General features: G+C 36.2%; 1 protein-coding gene across 1 annotated transcript in view; it reads left to right on the top strand.

Annotated features, from left to right (window-relative positions):
• SNTB2 (syntrophin beta 2) overlaps nt 1-21,541 on the top strand; it is an 85,968-nt gene that overhangs the window by 39,305 nt on the left and 25,122 nt on the right. Inside the window, exons 2-4 of the mRNA XM_019756812.3 lie at nt 1,612-1,825; nt 9,934-10,144; nt 16,126-16,268. Of these exons, the coding sequence (XP_019612371.2) occupies nt 1,612-1,825; nt 9,934-10,144; nt 16,126-16,268 (568 nt within the window). The remainder of the gene's footprint in view (nt 1-1,611; nt 1,826-9,933; nt 10,145-16,125; nt 16,269-21,541) is intronic.

Here is a 21,541-nt window from a genome sequence, read left to right as displayed (position 1 = left end):
TGGTTGCCTTCAGGGCTGGCAACTAGACTGCTAGACATCTAGTGTTTTTCTTATAAAATCTTGCATACCTTTTGAATTTTGTTTTATGTGTATATATTACCTACTCAAAAAAGAAACTATTTTAAAGACTGTTGTTAGCGATGTTTTTAGAAACACCTGATTACTTCTGAGATTTAGTAATCTATTTTTTAGTAAAGTTTCATAGGCTTGTAAAGCTTCTAATGCTATAAAATGTTAATGCCAGCTATTATACTGGTCAGCATTGATAATGATCGTATTTTTCTAGTTTTTCAATTCCCATGATGCTACTCTAATGACCTACCATGCTGGAATTTGAGAGGGAGATAGAATACTGATATAACATACATTGATGTTAGCAGACGTAATGGTGACTGATTCATCTACATTCAACTACTTATTTACATTTTAATGCTTTTTAAGATTTTAATATCTTAATCTTTGCTTTATCTAGTTTTTGAAACAAGAACACCATGCCTCAAATCACAATAGTTGCCAGTCATGACTGAGGTGAAAGAAGTATTTTATATGAGTCCTAAAATTGAACTTAAAAAGAATGAAGTTTCCCATCTACTATAAGCTATATTTTAATTGGGGCTACCATTAATAGAAATACCTTATCTTGAATACACTTTATTTTTGTACTTGTTTGTACTTGTTTTTAAAACTGTAATGATCTGTTTACATAGCTGTATCCCTTACTAGACTGGTCATTCCTTGAGGGCAGGGTCCATGCCCCATTTGCTCTTGTATTCACAGTAGCTAGCCTAATGCTTGACACTTGGTAGGTAGCTAAATATGTAGATTGAGTTGAATTGAACTAGAAATACTTAGCTTAGTCCGTGGGTGCGAGGGGTGGGGGAGAGAGAGAATATTTTAGTCTTCAGATATTTGAAGGTGTTCTCATGTGGAAGAGATTAAGTTTATTCTGTATGGCTTCAGCAAACAGCAAAGCAATGTGTGGAAGTTTCAAGAAGTTTCTAAATATTGAGTTATCTAAAGCTAGATGGCGCTGTCTCAGGAGGTACTGAATCTATCACCAGGAGATTCATTCATGGCTGGTCAACTACCAAGCATTTAAGTATTCATTTGTTCCTTCACTCATTTATTTAAACATTTACCAAATAGGCACTGTTCTAGATGTTGGATATCAAGATTGCATAAATCATAATCCCTGCCCTTGGGGTTGCCCAACAGCTAGCAGGGGAACAGAAGCTTTAGCAAAGGATTACAACCCAGGGTGCTAAGAGATTGGTAAGGAGGTGTAATGGTAATACCCTGGAGAGAGTAGACAGAAAAGCCTCCACGGAGGTGATTCTTGAGTAGAGTTGACCATGCAGACAAAGGACGACAGGAGTCCTAAGCAGGAGGAACAATACATACAAAGGCTCAGAAGTTCAAGTTTTTAGAATCGAGTAATGGTATTTCATTTGGATTGCATGCCCTTAAAGGACTCTGCCCCTAAGATTCTGTGTGCGTTAACTTAGTGGATTTTTTACTTCATGCCATATATTGCATGTATATATGTATTTCAGTTGTCATTTTTTGTAGGAAGCAAAAATACTAATCTCTTTCTTTGATTTTTGTTCATAGTCAAGTTCATCCGAGAAGTCACACCATATATCAAGAAGCCATCATTAGTGTCAGATCTGCCATGGGAAGGTGCAGCTCCCCAGTCACCAAGCTTTAGTGGCAGTGAGGACTCTGGTTCTCCAAAACACCAAAACAGCACGAAGGACAGGAAGGTCATCCCTCTCAAAATGTGCTTTGCTGCTAGAAACCTAAGCATGCCGGATCTGGAGAACAGGTGAGCTGCACCTAAGCAGAACCTCCACGTAACAGCTTTGCAAACTTAAAGACATGTTGCAGTATTACTTATGCAAGGTTATTCCTATATTGCTCTCACTTGCATTTCCTCCTGTATAAAATGAAAGGTTATGTGAGGATTAGATAAGAGAATGATTGTAAAATTGGTATAATAAGCTCTCAGTTTATTATTATAGGTGCTGTTAGTGTCCTTGTGACCTTAAATAAGTCCTTTAATTTCTCTGTCTTCCTGTTTTCTCTGTCTGTAAAATGGACATAATACTTCTGCTCAACTTTATTCTTTAGGATAAATAAGATAATATCACTTGGAGCTCTTTGATCCTTAAATTTATCTCCACTCTGAAAGGAAGTGTCATGACAAGCAGAACAGCTGCAACATTTAAAGCCACACAAAAAAGCAGTTCATTTAGGAACAGCAAAAATAAGTTGCATCAGGACATCTGTCACCAAGACACTTATCAAATTGCTGCTTTATGTAACTGACCATGTTTCTGTTTGAAAATCTTAAGCTTCCACATAGTCTGTTGTAAAACTGAGCAAGAAATAAGCGTAGATGTTCCCTAATCTGGGAAATACTGGCGAATCTGTTTTTAAACTGTAGGTGGGCATGTGGTTTCTCATCATTTTTCATTTTTTTCCTAACATTTTATTATGAAAATCTTCAAACATAGCAAAGTCTAACGAATTTTGTAGTCAACACTCATTTTTCCACCACCTGGATTCTACCATTAACATTTTACTAGGGAAGGAGAACTGACTCTGGGTGATGAACACACAATGGGATTTATAGATGATGTATTACAGAATTGTACACCTGAAATCTATGTAACTTGACTAACAATTGTCACCCTAATAAACTTTAACTAAAAAAAAACACACAAAAAACATTTTACTAGACTTGCCCATCCACCCATCACAGATTGGCCCATCCTCCCATCAATCCATCAGTTTTTTTGGATGCATTTCAAACTGAATTGTAGACATTAATATACTTCCCCTTAAATACTTAAGCATTCATATAAATAACTAGAGTTCATTGTTTTGTTGTAGTTTTTTTCTTTTGAGGTAATATTTGCATGCAGTAAAATGCACAAATCATAATTTTGACAAATGCATACAATTACCCAAGTCTGTCAAGATACAGAACATTATCACCACCCTGTATAGTTTTCTTGTGCCTCTTCTCAGTTGATTCCCTTTCCTACCTCCCAAAGCAGCTATTATTCTGACTTTCTACCATTAGATTAGCATTAACTCTTCTAAACTTCATATAAATGTAATCATATCATATGTATTCTTTTGTGATAGAATCCTCTTATTCTTTATAAGGTTTTTGAGATTCATCTGTCTTGTTGCATGTATCAGTAGTTCTTTCTCTATTGCTGAGTAGTATTGTATGACTATATCACAGTTTCTTTACCCATTTTCCTATTGATAGACACCTGAGCTATTTCCAGTCTAGAGCTAATATTAATACAGTTACTATGAATGCTTTTGTACGACTCTTTTTGTGAGCATCCATTTTCATTTCTCTCAGGTAAATTCTTAGGAGTGGAATTGCTGGGTTCAAGGGTAGGTGCATGATTAGTTTTTTAAAAAACTGCCAGACTTTTCCCCAAAGTGGTTGTGTCATGTTACATTCCCACCAACAATGGATGAGTTTCCGTGGCTCCACATCCCCACCAACATTAAGGACGTCAGTTTTTTTATATTAACTATTCTGATGAGCCCTTTTGGAATCTCTTTGTGATTCATCCTTCATCTTCTAAACCAAAAACTTATTTGACATGAGAGGGCAACACCCTTCTCTTGTGTTTTACTACTTTGATTGAGTTTCGCTATCTAGAGCTGAACAAAAGCGCTGACCATCAGAATGAATAAGTAAGGAGGAAGAGGAAGTGTATTCTCTCTCACCGCCTCGAGACCTCACTAGATGCTTCTGGAGGTACAAGCAGTTCATTCTTGAAAGTGAAAGCTAAATAGTGGTGAAGTCCAGGGAGAGAACATGAGCCCGTTCCTTAGCAAACAGCATTGTGGGCAGTGTGGACTTGAGCACGGTCGAGGTGTTCCCACACACTGCTTCTCGGAAATGTCAGTCTGTTTGCTTTGAGCTGGTTCACAATGTCTTGGTCATCTTCATGTTGGCTATTTTCCACGTGAAAGGTAAATTTTGGCTTTGTGACATATAAAACAATATGATTATTACTAAATTGAACACATAAGTTATGTCAAAGGCTTTACTAAACAGAGGAAATATGAATCCTGTGCTTCTGTGTACCTAAACATTTTTTGGATTCATATGATCAAAATGTAATTGCATCTCTCAGGAAATCAGTGGTTTGACTAGAAGCCAGAACTCTTCACACTGTAGCTGTTTCCTCCTCTCTCCTGTGGACCTAAACAATTACTGGCAGACTGCCTCTAGATTTTTATGAGAAAAATTTTTATATGAATTTTTCTTTTAAAGCCGCAGTGGGCTTTAGGAGACTTTGTCCCCTTTATCAGCTGTAGGGGCTGGGCTGTTTCTTCAAAGGTAGATTCTTCTGGATCCTAGAATCACCAGGATTTTGGAGTTTCTTTTCTGTTTCTTCTAATTTAATTTGCTATTTCACAATCCCCTTTTAAGAATCACTGCAAAATTTCTCTTTTCATGAAAAATTAATGATCCTGGCCTAGGAACGAATTTACAACCTGTTTCCATCTTTTTCCAGCCTAGTGGTCCCAATGTCTTCTTTTAAACATGTTTAGGTTTATTTTACAACAGGCTTATTTTCCATTCTTCCGGTTATTAACAACTAGGATCTTTTACATCAGGATTTTCAGAGTTTAGATTGTGTTGAAGGAAATATGTCTGAGAGACTGTCCCGCGAACTGTATGAGGAGTAAAGGCCTTTTCAGAATATGGACGTTTTGTGCCCAGAGAAGGATGAGCTGATTCCTATCTTTATTGCTAAGTAGGTCAGGAGGAGGGGTGAAAGAAATTTCTTGTCATGGTTTTGCCACTAAACTTTTAGCATATGTTTAAAGGATGTTAAGCTGGTAATAACTCCAAAACAACCAGGTGGAGATAAATAGCCCCTGGAGAAAACAGCCTGATACAAGCAAGGTCTGAATGAAGGACCTCCCTGGCTCCTCCACCCAATTCCATGGGATGAGGGTGGGTTTGAGTCTTTTGCTGGTTTGAGGGTAGGGTAGTCCCTGGCTTCTGGGTGTGGGGAATGCAGAAACACTTTCAGCCAGCCCCTTTATTTTAGCTTTACTCCCTCTTCCAGTGGTAACTAGTGGCTTTAGTTCTACCTAGCTTCTTGAGGATTCCACAATATGGATTGGCTGGGCTTTGACTCTTCGCACTTTTCTTAGATCTAATAAGTCATTTAACTCTTCCGTCTGCTTGCTAGTTGCCAAGATTTTGATGTAGTTGTTCCTTTCCTACTCTCCCTGAGTGTTTAGGATATGCTTTTAAAAAAATCCCCTTTAAAGTTTGCCGGTGATTTCTTAGATACAACACCAAAATCACAGTACATAAAAGAAAAAATTGATAAGTTGAACTTTCTTGAAAACGTCTGCTCTGTAAAAGATAATAGGGTTCTCTAGAGAAATCAGAACCAATAGGAAAATTGCATGGATGGATGGATAGGTAAGTAGGTATGTAGATAGATAGATTTATTAATTAATTATGGGGATTGGCTCATGCAATTATGGAGTCCGGGAAGTCCCATGGTCTGCTGTCTGCAAGCTGAAGAACTAGGAAAGCCAGTGGTATAATTAACTCCAGGCGCAAGGACCAGGAGTGCCAGTGTGCAGAGACAGGAGAAGATGGATGTCCCAAGTCAAGCAGGAGGTAAAGTTGCCCTTCCTCCACCTTTTTGTTCTATTCCAGTCCTTAGTGGATTAAATGGTCCCCACCAAAGTTGGTAAGGGCCATCTTCACTACTCAGTCTACTAGTTCAAATGCTAATCTCTTCTGGAAACACCCTCACAGACACATCCAGAAATAATGTTTTACCAGTTATCTGGGCATCCCTTAGCTCAGTCAAGTTGGCACGTAAAATTAACCATCAAACACTGTTAAGAGAACGAAAAGACAAGCCACAGACTGGGAGAAAATCTTTTAAAATATGTATCAGATATAGGACTGGTATTCAAATATTCAAATAAAGAATTCTTAAAACTTAACAGTAAAAAAACCAACCCAATTAAAAAATTGGGCAACATCTGAACAGACACCTCACCAAAGGAGAAATACAGGTAGCAAACAAACATATGAAAGGTACTCAACATCATATTTTATTAGAGAATTGCAAATTAAAACAATGAGATACCACTACAAATTTATTAAAATGGCCAAAATCCAAAACACTGACAACACCAAATGCTGGCGAGGATGTAGAGCAACAGGAACTCTATTCATTGCTGGTGGGAATGCCAAATGGCACAGCTGCTTTGGAAGACAGTTTGTCAGGTTCTTATAGAGCTAAACATGGTCTTACCATATGACCCAGCAGTCATGCTCCTTGGTATTTTCCAAAAGGAGTTGAAAACCTGTGTCCACACAAAAATCTGAACACAAATGTTTATAGCAGCTTTATTCATAATTGTAAAAATTTGAAAGCGATCAAGAAGTTCTTTAATAGGTGAATGGATAAACAAACCATGGTGCATCCAGACAATGGAATGTTTTTCAGTGATTAGGGAAAAAATGAGCTCTCAAGCTAGGAAAGACATGGAGGAACCTTAAATTCATATTGTTAAGTGAAAAAAAAAAAAATCTGAAAAGTCTACATTGCTGCATAATTCCATGGAGACAGTAAAAAGATCAGTGCTTACAAAAGTTCAGGGCCAGGGGATGAGTAATGGGGGAATAAGTGGATGGCACATGGGATTTTTAGAGCAGTGAAGCTGTTATTCTGTATGATATGGTAATGGTAGATATATGTCATCATGCATTATCAAAACTCAGAATATACATTATGTAGAGTAAACCGAGACTTTAGCTAATTATAATGTATCAATATTAACTCATCACTTGTAGCATATATACCACACTAATGCAAGATGTTAATGATAATCATAGTGGATGTTAGGGGAAGGGGTATTTAGAAGCACTCTGTAGTTTTGCTCAGTTTTTTTTTTTTTTTTTTTTTTTTTTTTTGTAAACCTAATAATGACAAAAGAAAAAGCCTATGATTTTTTTAAAAAATCCCCTTCAACTGTTGCTTTTAGTAAGGAGTAGAATAGATATGCATGCTAAATTGTCATCTTATACAGGAAGTTCTATAAATACTTTTTCTTTTTTTAATTTTTGTTGGGGAATACTGGGGAGCAGTGTGTTTCTCCAGGGCCTATCAGCTCCAAAGTCATTGTCCTTCAGTCTAGTTGTGGAGGGCGCAGCTCAGCTCCAAGTCCAGTCGCTGTTTTCCATCTTTAGTTTCAAGGGGCACAACCCACCATCCAATGCAGGAATTGAACTGGCAACCTTGTTGTTGAGAGCTCTCGCTCTAACCAGCTGAGCCATCTGGCCTTCCTGAGTAGCTCGTTGTCTGCAATCTAGTTGTGGAGGGCGCACCTCACTGGCCCATGTGGGAATCGAACCGGAAACCCTGTTTTTCAGAGCTTGCGCTCTAACTAACTGATCCATCCACTCGCCCCGAAATACCTTTTCTTTTTAAGATTAGTATAAGTAAATGTAAGCAATAAAGAAAATATAGAATAACTTGCTTTGGGTTTGTATTCATACATTATCTAACAATCTAGCACTGCAGTTTATAGACAACTACTTGTCATTAAGTAAATTTATTCTAAAATAAGTTTAGCTGCTTAAATGATTATTTGAGCAGTTTCTCTGAATAATACAATTGTTAACTCATCAAAAGGATTATAACAGAGATGATTCTACCTTTAAGTGCAACATTTTGTTGTTACGTCGTGTAGTGTACTGTTTTAAATCTTCCCGTAACAAATGTATAGCTACTTTTCTTTTAGAGAATATAATCAATTTTTTAACCAAATATTTAAAGGACCATGACAGCAACAATTGATATAGTGAAAAGTAACATTAAAAAGAATAAATGTTATAAAATAACACAGAGGACTAAATAAAAGTCAATATGAATATTAAGCTATTTGTCAGAGATCTCTTACCTTCCTCTTTCTACTTTTGCTGGGCTTTTAAGATGAGGAATTCTTCCTACGTAGGAGTCTATATCCTACTGGTGAGCTCTGTGTAGTTTCATCCTCCTTGGGTCCAATTAAATTTCCCCAGGCCATTTCTCTCTCTCTATTGAAAATCCATTTTACATTACACCATAAGATTATTTTTTAATTCACTTATTTTAAAATTTTTAATTGTACTATAATACACATAACGTAAAGTTTAGTATCTAACCATTTTAAAATGTGCAGTTCAGTAGTATTAAGTATATTCATATTATTGCAATCCCAATCTTCAGAACTTTTTCATCTTGCAAAACTAAAACTCTGTACCCATTAAACAACAATTCCCCATTCCCTCCCCCCACCCCCACCATCTTCCTCCTAACCCCTGGCAACTACCATTCTACTTTTTGTTTCTATGAGTTTGACCACTCTAGATACCTCATATAAGTGGAATCATAAACAATACTCCCGTTTGTCTGTTGCCCTAGAACTTTGAAGGCGTGTATGAATAGACTAGTGGCTAGGCCTCCAGGGGAAGGACAGGTGAGTGGGTGAGTAGATAGGTACGAGGTAGATGTGTTTATAAACTGTCTCAAAGCATGACACCAGCTTAGGGAATGTGCCCCAGAGGTTTAGAAGCTTCCATTGCAGTCCTTTGCCACTACCGTCTTGCGAGTGCCTTTTTTTTTTAGAGAAGAACTTCACAGTAATCATCACAGTTCTTCGTTCGTTTTCTGCCTTCCCCATTAGACTATAGACCCACCTATCTTTTTCACCACTGTATCTCTAATACCAGTGTCTACAGTATCTGGTATACAATTGGTACTCAATAAATGTGTGTTTAAGGATAGACTGACCAGAGTTCAGAAGAGAATGAATATTTGCCGTATTAAATGTGGCAAATTAAAATATTTGGCAGAAGAGAGGGGCATAAGCTTCAAGGCAGAAGTGCTAGCGTCCATGTAAACTGCTTATCTTTGACAGGTGGTACAGGATCTGATAAGAGTGCTTCAAGACAGCACAACTGTCTTTAGAAAGATGAAAGAATAAAGATACCTCTCCTTGGTCAGTGGCAACTTGTCAATTTCTAGCCTGCCGTCAAAAACATTCCTAAGAGCTTTTTCTTTTTCCATTTTGAATGATACTTAACGTTCACTGTTAGAACACAGCAGGATATATATGTTAGTCATTTATTTATTTCACTTTTTAAACTCATCTTGACAAAAACTTTGGCCAAAACAAAACAGTACTCAAGAAATTGCTGTATAAGGAATTTGTTCAACATATTTTTAGCTAACTCCTAAAGGTTACTTTTGAAGTATAGGTTGTTCTCAGTTGAGCATTAACAAATAATAGTCATAGAGTTGAAGATCTCTTAACTATTTTTTCACTCTGACTCAGTGGATGATTTAATCATATAATATTACCCAGACACTAAAAAACAGTTCCAAATTTTCATAAAGAGTCATAGTCTTCAGCTATTTTCTCTTTATTTCACACAGTGGAAATTTCAGTTCACTATTTGGCAGTAGTTTTTACTTAGCAGCAGTACCTAATATCAGAATTTCCAAAATATTTTTTTAAAATCTCAATTCCTTCTTTACAATCTGCCTATTAGATTCAGCAAGCATGCTTTCCATGTTTTTGACATGGAAATTAAGGCAAAGTGAAGTGTTCTATTATAGACTATACAACAGGTCCCCTCATCAGGTCATTACATTAACACATTGAAACAAGAGACCCAGCAGTTAGTCTTTCCGATGATTATCTTTCCATATGTGGTTTTCTCTGGAATTAGACCTTTAAGAATTAAGAGAAAGTATCTCTATTCTGGAATGTAAAATTAAAATAGATTTCCAGGAATGTATTTTATACCCTGGCAGGTTTGATGACTTCTGACCTAGCTCACTTTTTTTCTCTTTTTCTACACAGATTGATAGAGCTACATTCTCCTGATAGCAGGAACACGTTGATCCTACGCTGCAAGGATACAGCCACAGCACACTCCTGGTTCGTAGCTATCCACACCAACATAATGGCTCTCCTCCCACAGGTGTTGGCTGAGCTCAATGCCATGCTTGGTGCAACTAGTACAGCAGGAGGCAGCAAGGAGGTCAAGCACATTGCCTGGCTGGCAGAACAGGTAGGCTGGGAGGCAGGCAGGGCAGGGGCTCACCTGGTCGCCATTCAGAGCCAGGATGGTTCCCACAATTCATATTTATCATGCAGTCAGGTCCCGGATATCTGACTTGAAGATCTTTTGTTTCTCCTCCCTACCGTTTAGCTATTCACCGTTAATCATCACCTCCATCAGAAAAATTGACTGTCATGATAATCATCACACAACATAACTAAAAAGAAGTTCTTATTTCCGTCTCTGTTCTTAATGACAGAGGATAGTTTTCACGATTTTAGAAGAGGATCAGCAAACTGTTTCTGCAAAGGGCCAGATAGTGTCACAACTACCTGACTCTGCCACTGTAGCAGGAAAATAGTCATAGACAATATGAAAATGTGTGGTTGTATTTCAATAAAACGTTATTTACAGAAATGGTTAGTGGGCTGCATTTGGCCCACAAGTCATAGTTTTCCAGCCCCTGTATTAGTCTGTTGACAGGGGCAGTTTCAGGGGCAGCAGGCTTACTTCCCTGCTCTGGGAAAAGTATAAAATATACACAATACTTTATAACCCATTAGACAGATGTCTTTCACAACTGATAAATGAAGAGAAACAAGAAAACCTAAGTGTAGATATTGGCTCAAGGAAAAGGAAGAACTTAATCCAAGTTAGTTTAGATGCCAAGTTTGACAAAAGGGAGACTAAAAGTTCTACATCACGTTATGGTATATAGGTTTTTTGGGGTGGTCCTTCATTGTCAGCTGGTCCAGAAAGAGTTAGAAAAAGACTAGAGTTGGGGTTCAGAGAAGAGTGTTCAAGTGCTAGTTTTCTTTTTCACTGGTTTTATATCTTTATAAAAATTCCTTCATTTCTTTGAATCCTGGTTTCCTCATGTGTGTGCAACGGGGCAGGGATTGCATCAGTGTCAGCCCAGGGAGGTTTTGCTCTCTTGTTTTTGTTGTGTTGTGTTGTGTTTTAAAGAGAGTTTCTCAGATGTGGCCCCCCATCTTCCACCTCAGCAAAGTTCTGCTTTGATAGATCTGTCATTGGGCCTGGTAATCTTATTTGGTAGCTTTGGGTGATTTGTATTGTGGACCAGTTTTGGACGCCACTAATCAATTTTTTTTTTCAGTTCTGAAATTTTATGAATATTTCAAATAATTATAATAAATTAGAACACAGAATTAGTACTGTGATCATTTCTAGGAAGTATAATTAGAATAACTAAGCAGAGAAGAAACTAACGAAAATCATGGGATAAGTACTATGACTTGTGAAAGTTTTAGTATTTTAGTTGTTTATCATTGCTTTTATATTTTTATGCGCTGGTTGAGTAACTTGATTGAATGGTAATTGTTCTGTGTTTTTAGCAATCTTCATGATTTTAAAAAGGCAATGCATTTGCGAAGGTAATACATTTACCTGCTTCAAAAGACAGAATAAAAAGTTAATAGGTGAAAAGTCTTATGTCCTCTGTCCTTATCCACCTAATTCCTAGTCCCTTTTCCCTAGAGAGGTCATGAATTTCGTTCCTCTCTAATGATTCTTTTGAGAGTTTCTCTATGCAAATAAAAGTAAATATGAACATAGATCTTTCTTTTTCTCTTATTATAGAAGATAGCATGTTACGCATACTACTTTATACCTTGCTCTTTTTTTCATTAAACATTATATCCTGGAGATCTTTTCATATCAATGAACAGAGGGCATTCTTTTTTATAACTGTGTAGTTTTCCATTGTGTGGCTATAGTTAATAAGCACTCTCCCAGTTTTACTGTTATAATCTCTTGACATTACAAAAGATGCTACAATGAATAGCCTTGTAGTTTGTCCTTTTACACATGTGTTGTCCAAACTCTTTGGTTCTTAAGTTTGTGTTAGTGAGCAGTAAAACTTTGTTTAGAAAAGGATTTATCCAAAAATTTACATCAGTTCCTTAGTTTGGATAATGAGAGTTCAGAGAGTTGAGGATATTTCTATACCCGTAGGGTAAGTCCCCAAAAGTGCTGATTCAAAGGGTGTATTAGTTATCTATTGCTATATAACAAATTACCCCATGAGTGAGAGGCTTTAAAATGACAAACATTTACCTTACATAGGTTCTAAGGCTCAGGAATCTGGTTACGGGTTAGCTGGGTGGTTCTGACCTAGGATTCCCTCATGAAGCTGTAGTCAAGCTGTCAGCGGGGGGCAGTCATCTCAGGGCTTGACTGGGTGGGGTTGGCAGGTGCACTTTCCCCATGATTTGTTCACATGACTATTGGCAGGAGGCCTCCATTTCTTGCTGCCTATTGGTGAAAGTCCTCAGTTCTTTGCCATGCAGGCCTTTCCACAGAGTTGCCTGAATGTCCTCAACACATGGCTGTTGGTTTTCCCCAGAGTGAGTGATCTGAGAGAGAGAACAAGATGGAGGCTACAGTGTATTTTATGGTCTGCTCTGTTCTGCTTTATTCTCTTTATTAGAAGCGATTTACTAAGTCCAGCCTACACACAAGCACTTCACCTCTTAAAGGGGAGAGTAGTAAAGAATTTGTGGACATATCTTTAAACTACCACAAAGGGTATATATGCATTTGTAATTTTGATAAATATTGCCAAATTGCCTTTCATCAGGGTAAAACTAATTTAGATTCCTACCAGCAATGTATGGGAGTTGCCAGACTTTAAAGTGATCTTAAGTTGGTTTATGCTACATACAGACAAGTAGAAAGGAGAAAAATAAAGCCACCAGTTCATCACAATCTGCCTTTTTTGGAGCATATTATGTGTTTTCCTCCACTCAATTGTGAGCTCTTGGAAAACAGGAACCCACTTTTTCTAAATCATTTTTGCCCCCAGAGAACTTAGCCTAATGCTTTGTATATAGTAGACGCTCAGTAGTTGTTTTCTTTGTCTACATATCTACATATAAAAAGCAAGCAAACAAGTCACTAATTATAAAATATTGTCTAAGAACACAACTCAGGGTTTGGAAATAATACTAAGTAGAAAAATTTCAATCACTTTAAAAATAGTACCATGGAACTAATAATTCAAAGACTCTTGATTTTCACTTTTTTGAAATAGTTGTTTGGGTTACCCAAATCAGATACCACTGTCAGAATAAGGTGTTCAAGCAAGATTGGATACCATTTCTCAGAGGTATTATAATGAGCTTATGAATCTGATGAAGGTTGAACTAGGTAAATTCCAAAGCCTTTTCTGACTATAAGATTGTTCATGAGTGGGAAAATGGTCAACATAATTTTAGTTTATTCTGTTTAATATAGGTTATCATTTCTTTTGGCAAGAGGTGTACTCCTGAAAAGTTCGCATATAAATGAAACTGTTTCAGTAGTACTTAGAAAAGATAGTCATTTGGGGCAGATAAATGAAGAAAGGATCATTCAGTTAACTTTAAATGATTTCTCCTTAATTTATCTTTTTTGTTATTTCACATTGTCATAATTTGAGTTTGCTTAAAACAGGGAAACCTATATATAGATATTTGGTAACTGATAATCTATTCAATGCATAAGGATTTCTGTTCTCTTTTTTGATACTGATTTTTATATGACTAATAGTTTACCCTTTTCTTTCAGTTGGTTATATTCGTAAAAGGCATTTTCTTTAAGTACACCAAATGGGTGGGGGGACATGTATTACCTATAAAACTGTATTTTTGAGCATTTGAGTATAGATTTGAAAAGCCAGGTAAGCCAAAGAAAGCTCTGTTTTTCTGGCTTTGTCCCTGGTACTTCCCAAAGTGTGTAAACATTCAAATTAGGATTACTGAAATGGTTTATTTAGTGTTTGCTCTTGGTTTTCTATTATAAAAATAAAGAATAGATGTACATCACCTGTCAAAAAGATTTATAAGATTAACAGATTAATCTTACAACTATTAGTATTTTTTCATCTTTAGTGCTATCCAACAGTACTTATTAGAAAATAAAATTTGTAGAAGGCTCTTGTTTGGCCCTAGTATATATGCATGTGTATGCATGTGGGGTGTTGAAACACAAGCAAACCAGAACCCTACCATTAGTATCCTTTTTTTCTCCAGCCAAAAACTCAATAGTGAAGCCCCAAGGCTGCTTGCACTGATACCACAACTGAAAACACATGCTCTATATAGCAGGCAGCATTTTGACTCCAATGAAAGCAAACAGTATCTTTATAAGTTAAGGCAAATAGGCAAACAGATTTAAATTGAGGTTTCATTTTTCTCCAAAAAAATAAATAAAAGAAAATTAGTAAGTAGAATAGGGAAAAGATATTCTCCAAAAACATGAGGACTCAAGAGAGCTAAAGAACAAACACTTTTTAAACATTAATTGAACAAAAATTTTTCTCTCTTGAAATTGGATATTGCTTCTATTGGCATTAGCAGTTTTCCTTTAGAGCCTAAAATATCTTCTTTGGGAAGAAATATGTTTAATTTAGGTTTTCCAAATACATATACTCTGATCTAGCCTTCAAAATCTCTCCCTTATAACTTAGGGGGAAATTAATTTTTAAAAATCAGATTATCATTTTAACCCTTTGGGAAAATAGATTTTACATTATTTTCCCTATTGAAATATCCACAACAATCTCAGAGACTTAGTAGTGCACATAAACTAGAAATCCCTTTGTGGTGCTATGACCCAAAAATGTAAGAACCCAAGAGAACTTCTTTAAAGCTGATATTCTCCCTCCAGATATTACAGTTACTAATAGACTAATATAGAGTCTTAGAAAACTTGAGTTCACCAATAAAAATAATATAATCATTTCTATAATACGTTGCTTGAATTCTCAAAGGTCATATATTTTGTGCTTTCAGCACATGGTACACAGGGTCACTTCACTGGCTGGAATTCATTTCCCACTCCTGGAATTAGCTTGTGGCTTTCTCTAAGGGAAAAGAGTCCTGGTGGTAGATGCTATAAAACAGAACAGAACCACTCAGGCCACTTTTCAGATTATAGATGTATTCTTCAGGTGTTCTGACATATTCAGATTACCTTCAGAAGTCATTAAGGAGAAAATAAAAAGTGGCTCTGAAGACAACTCTTTAAGAGACAAGTGATTCGTTAGTTTGGATTCTCCTTGAAGCCATCCATCACCAGTGATACAAACTGAAGGATCAGTGTTAAAATGCACTGTTGTTAAACATTCTCTGCTCAAAGGTCCTATCTTATGGGGGCAAATGTTTCGATGGTACCAGACGTTTTCTTGAACAGTTTTGCTTTTTGGCCTTGAATCCTTGACAATATGGATAAACAGTGGTTATTTTCCTACATTCTTAAACCTTCACTGAGCTCACTGAACTTTATGCAGGTAAATGCAGTGGTATATTTGAAATTGCAACATAAACTTCCTCCAGTGTAATAGGGAAGTTTTTGACAATAGTTTATATGAGTGTTTTCCAAAATACAACATAGTAGGTTGTCAGCATTTAAAAAAAAAAAAGAATAGGAATTATCAGTGTATATTGCCTAAAATATAGGGATTGTATTGTTTTGGAAATTTTTTTATTTGGTTACTTACATATGTGTGTATTGGGTTGCAGTGTGAAATGTATTTCTTATTGTAGGTCTTGATTAAAAATAGTTGGAAAAACACTGATGTTTAGATTATACAGACTTATTTGGTAGTAGAATTTTGTTTCTATCCTGTACTTAGGTGATGTTACTCCCATATCAGACATACTGACACTATTATCGTTTTGAACAGTTTAGTATATAATCAGAATTGGTGAAAATTAGTTATTGTGGAGTGGGATAAAAACTGTCATATCACTTGATAATGTCTGTTACTCAATTAGGAAGAGCTTTTTCAAACTACACAATCCACCTCACCCCTCCCAATGGAGAGCCCCTGCCAGTGGGAAGGAATCTGATGGGAGGTTTCCTGTTATCAAGTCTGTTGGGTAGGGAAACAGTGGAGACCCCACTATGTTAAGCCATCACTGAAGGGACGTTTACAATTACATATCATTATAGTTAGCTCTGCTTTCTGGATTTGACCATTGGAACAGGCAAAACTAGATGGTGGAAGACAACAATGGAGACCTGTTCTCATGGCTGTGACTGAAAAGGATTTGCTGCTTTATGACTGTATGCCATGGACAAGGGATGCCTGGGCATCACCATGTCACAACTACCCTCTTGTTGCCACAAGGTAAGACAAAAGACAAAAAAATAATCTATCCTATTCTAAATCTTCTAAAAAATTTTAAAGTGAATTCTATTATCTTTAGTGCCTAAAATAGCATTTAAGTAAGTAGCTGATATAGTTGAAGTAGAAACTTTTTCTTTCACAACCTTATTGATTATGTTGCATCTCCTAGCTCAGAATAAATGCTTTCTGGCATTAGTATTTTTGTGTGCGCTTTTTTAAGTTGTTGAAGCAGCTTCCTAAATGCTCCCTCCAAAATTGCTTAGTCATGAAGATAAGTAGTGCTTTGGGGTTTTTTTTCCCCTTTGCTTTATTGACTGTGACTAGAAAACCACTGAAATTGTGGTAGCCATTTGTCTGAGTGATGAAATCCTTTTAACCAGAATGTGGTACTGTGGATAAACCACACAACTCAGCCGAAATATTCTTCAACTTCTCTTTCTGGTATAAGAGCACATAATTTTGATTCCATCAAATAAACATTGATTGGACCAAAGCAACAGGATGTTTCTAGCATGCCAGAGGAGGGGAGTTGGAAGAGCAAAGAACAGAGAAATGTAAATTTGGGGGTCAAGAGTGAAACTAGAAAATATGTTCACATTCAGTTATATTTGGGCTCAAAAGAGAATCGGGTCTTGATGTAACTCAAAAACCACACATTAAAATGGAGCCCTACAGAAAAATATTTGGTAGTCAAAATAGCTAAATGATGAAATCATCTGATATAGCCACAGGGAACAGTGTGGGGGATTCTTGCCTTGAACAAACAAAGATTCGTGTGAGGAAGAGTATTCTTTACAGGAAGAGTTTCATGTCATATAGGATTTCCTTCAACTTGCCAAGTTCCCTTACATATATCATTTTTTTAATAAAAATATAATTTTCACATAGCTTTTCAAGAGTTTCTCTGATTTAAGAGCTGGAGCACTTCGATCACAGAATAGAGATAAGAGATTTATTTTTTATTTTTGTTTTTTTATCCCCACTAAATTATAACCTTCATGAGGTCAAGAATTATGACAGTCATCTTAGCACTTCCCATAATGCTTTGCATCTAGTAGGTCCTCAGTAAATCTTAGTTGAGTTAAATTCTATTACTTAAATTATAATTTTTCTGTCATAGTTACATTGGGAGCATGACAGGAATCCTATGAAAATATGTGGGCATGTCAGTAGTTATAATCAGAGCAATTACATTTATATTTTCCAAATATTTTGAGCTTATAAATAGGACTATAGATATCTCAAATTTAAATTTCATGGAAAAAGCTTATACTCTAATTATAATCATGGGATAGAAGGTAGGTAGCTGTATCCTTAGACATTTCCTTAAGTGTGTATCACGGGACAGATGGAGCAGAAATTTATGACATCCCATAAGTGAGCCTTTGTTCAATACTAGAAATTATAATCTTATAAACAAATAATTTCTGGCCATAGACTAGACTGGGCCTAGACCACCAAAGTACTTTGGTACTAAAGAAGGAAATGGGGTGGTTGTGTGTGTACTTTCCTGTGGTATTAATTTGCAACTAGAGAAAAGATATAAATAAGATGTAAGTGCTAAATCTATAAAACTAAGTTTTATACAGGAGTAGATCTTCGCAGAGATTGCTTAAATATAACACCAAAAGCATAAGCAACAAGAGAAAAAAAATAAATTGAACTTCATCAAAATTAAAAACTTTTATGCTTCAAATGTCACCATCAAGAAAGTGAAAAGACATCCCACAGAATGGGAGAAAATATTTGCACATCATATATCTTATCTGGGACTTGTGTATAAAAAATATAAAGAATATATAAAAATATAAAGAAATATAAATAATAATGAAAAGATAAATTACCCAATTAAAAAATGGGAAAAGTATCTGAACAGACATTTGTCCAAAGAAGATATACAGATGCCTAATAAGCACATGAAAAGGTGGTCAACATATGAGTAATTAGCCATCAGGGTAACGCAAATCAAAACCACAGTGCGATACTACTTCCCACCCACTAGGACGGCTATAATTAAAAAAACAGAAATAACAAGTGTAGACTAGGATATGGAAAAAATGGAATCCTCATGCACTGCTGGTGGGAATGCAAAACGGTGCAAGTTAGTGCAGAAAACAATCTAGCAGTTCCTCAGAAGGGTAAACAAAGTGTCACGATACGACCCAGTAATTCCACTTCTATGTTGTATACTCAAGAGAAATGAAAACTTATGTTCACCCTAAAACTTACACGTGATTGTTTGTAACAGATTCCTAACACCCAAACAGTGGGAACAACCCAAGTGTCTATGAGCTGATGAACGGGTAGACAAAATATGGCATATCCATGCAATGGAATATTATTCAGCAATAAAAAAAGAATGAGGTTTTAATAATCTGCAACATGGATGAACCTTGAAAACATTCTTGGTGAGAGGAGCTAGACACAAAAGACCACATGTTATATGATTCCATTTATATAAAATGTCCAGAATAGGCAAATGTATAAAGGCAGAAAGTAGATTAGTCATTGCCAGAGTTGGGGTGAGGGCTGGGTTGGGAGAAATAAGGAGTGACTGCTAACAAGTATAGGATTTCTTTTTGAGTAATGATAATGTGCTAAAATTGAATGTGATTATTGTTGCATAACTGAATAAACTAAAATCCATGAACTGTACACATTAAAAGGCTAAAATGTATGGCATTTGTATTATATCTCAAAAACATTATAATTAATAATTTTTAAAAACCCAACAAAATTTCATAGAAGGAACTAAGGCCAATCCTTAATAAACTTGAGTTTGAATCCCTATTCTGCCACTTATAGTAGGTAGTTAGGAGCATGTCACTTAACCTTTCTGTTCCACAATTTTTTTATTTGTTAATGAAATCCTGATGGACCCTAATGAGATGGGGTGAGTATGAGTATTTAATGAGTTAATACTTGTAAAATGCCCACAGTGGTACCTGATACATCGCTAGCTGCTTTAATAATAATATATTATTAAGTGAAAATATGTCAAAGAAGAATTCAATGTAAAAAGTATAATTGATTTAATTTGGTCATTGTTAAACAAGGAGTTTAGTTCTACCCAACAGTTTTCACAAGTAGTGAAAGTTTCATAATAAATGTGAGGAATTCAGATGTATCATTTGGATCAACTTAGACATGTAGATTGAACTTGTCCATTAATTAAATGGGTGGGGCCTTTGAACATGTTTCTTAACAAGTTTAATTAATGTAACAGCAGGGATTCTCAACTCCTTGTTCAGGAAGTACCAGTGGATTAGGAGCAAAGATGATAGACAGGCAGATGAACGGTTTAGGTTTTCCATGTGGCCATGTCGGCCAGGTGGAATTGGTTTGTCACTGAATGGTAGAATTAAGTGGGACTTAATCATCCTCTGCCTCACAGAGTGGGTAGAGTATGGCCACTGAGAGAGGCCAGAGGTTAGAAGCAGACCAGCAGGTATGCCACAGAGAAAGGGAGGGCCAGAAAATGGTATGCTTTTGTCTTGTTAGTGTGGGGCAAGAGAGGGTTTGAGTTTTATATGGGCCGAATGTTCACGTTTACAAATTTTATTTCTGATATTTTGGAACATGTTCTTATGAGTGGATGAGACCAAAAAAAAAAAAGAAAGACAGCATAAGCACATAGGGAAGAAAAAGAAATTAAGGACCTTGAGTACCCACAAAAGTAGGTAGTCCTGATAAATTAAGAATTAATTATAGTTCAGAAATCAAAGAACATTGTTAGGGTGATGTAAAATAACACGCGTTATCATTTATACTGGCTTGTGCATTTACAGATTCTTGGAAGCCACGGTGCGTGTGTGTGTGTGTGTGTGTGTGTGTGTGTGTTAATGGCTGATACTTCAGACTAGTGAAGAATTAAGTAAAACATGAAAGTGATAAAGAGGATTTTAATTTTTAAATTTATTTTTATTTTTACACATTTCTTGAGATTAAAGCCAGATACATGGTAGAGATAGAAGAACACATTGGTTTTAAAAGTGCTGTGAATTTTGCAGGATATGCATTTTTCATTTTGTAGTTTTTTTCCAATAAACTTTCTGTGCCTGGAGGAGAAAAAGATACAAAAAAAAGTGTGGCTAGTTTACAATGTGGGAAATTGGGTGGTGGTGTGCTTATGGGACTGGGGAGCAAAAGCTGCTAAAACGCCTTTGGATGAGCTCATGTAACCTCCCCACTAACGGGGGCCTTTTGGCGGTGTGTTCTAACCAACTGCTGCACAGCAAGACTCCAGCAGCTGGTTTGAATTAGGTTCCCTCTGCCAAATATTTCATAATCAGATCTGTAGGAAAAATTCTCCTAGACTTTATATTTTTTAATGGCTGACTTGGGATTAGCAATCAAACTGAATATGGTGGACTACACCCTGTCACTTTCTCCATGCCCTGTCTTACTTGGATCATGTGTGAAGTGATTTTGAAACTTATTGAACTCTTGCTAAGATAGCTAATGTTTAACTGGCATGATGGTTCTATGGGAATCAGCTCAGTGAGGCGGTTCTCAAAGTCTACTGTCATGGACCACTGGGGATCCCCTCTTCAGGGGGTCTATGAGTTCAAAACTATTACTAGAATGTTATTTGCTTTTTTCACAGTTGACATTTGCACTGAGGGTTGGTAAAATTGCTGGTGCCTTAGTATGAATCAAGGCAGTTGGCAAATTGTATAGACTTGCAGGGGGAAAAATACCAGTTTAAACTCAAAATGTCTTTACATTGAAGCATTAAAAATTGTTACTTTTATTTAATGTCAATCCTTGAGTATTCATCTTTTTATTGTTCACTTCTGCTGTATACTGAAGTATGATGGTTGTCTCAAAAACACATGTGTAGGTGAATTGTGAGCTGAACTACCTGTTTTTTTCATGGGATACCATTTTTTTACTTGAAATAACACCTGGCTGAAACTATGATTAGTCAGACTTGGGTATTTGTCAAGACATTTTTTCTAAAATGACCAAAATGAGTTTGTTACTTAAGGACAACATTAATAGTATTTGTTGCTAATTATAAAATTCTAGCTTTCAAACAAAAATTAGAGTTCTGGAAAACTGTATCTGCCACTGTGAACTTGACAGCTTCCCAATACCTAAAGAATTTTTTGATGAGATTAGCAAATGTGACTTTTGATATTGTATAATGAGATGCTTTTAACATTTGGAACATCTGTATAACTCAGTGAAAAAATATTTTCCAAATGACCAACACATGATGTTATAAAATCATGCAAGTGTATAAAAAAGATCCAAAGTGCAAGAGACCA

This window comes from Rhinolophus sinicus, chromosome 8 (assembly GCF_057876585.1).
Source record: "Rhinolophus sinicus isolate RSI-liver-muscle chromosome 8, RSI-T2T, whole genome shotgun sequence".
Classification (NCBI taxonomy): domain Eukaryota; kingdom Metazoa; phylum Chordata; class Mammalia; order Chiroptera; family Rhinolophidae; genus Rhinolophus; species Rhinolophus sinicus.
The sequence above is the reverse complement of the archived record's forward strand: the minus strand, read 5'-3'. Positions and strand labels throughout refer to the sequence as shown.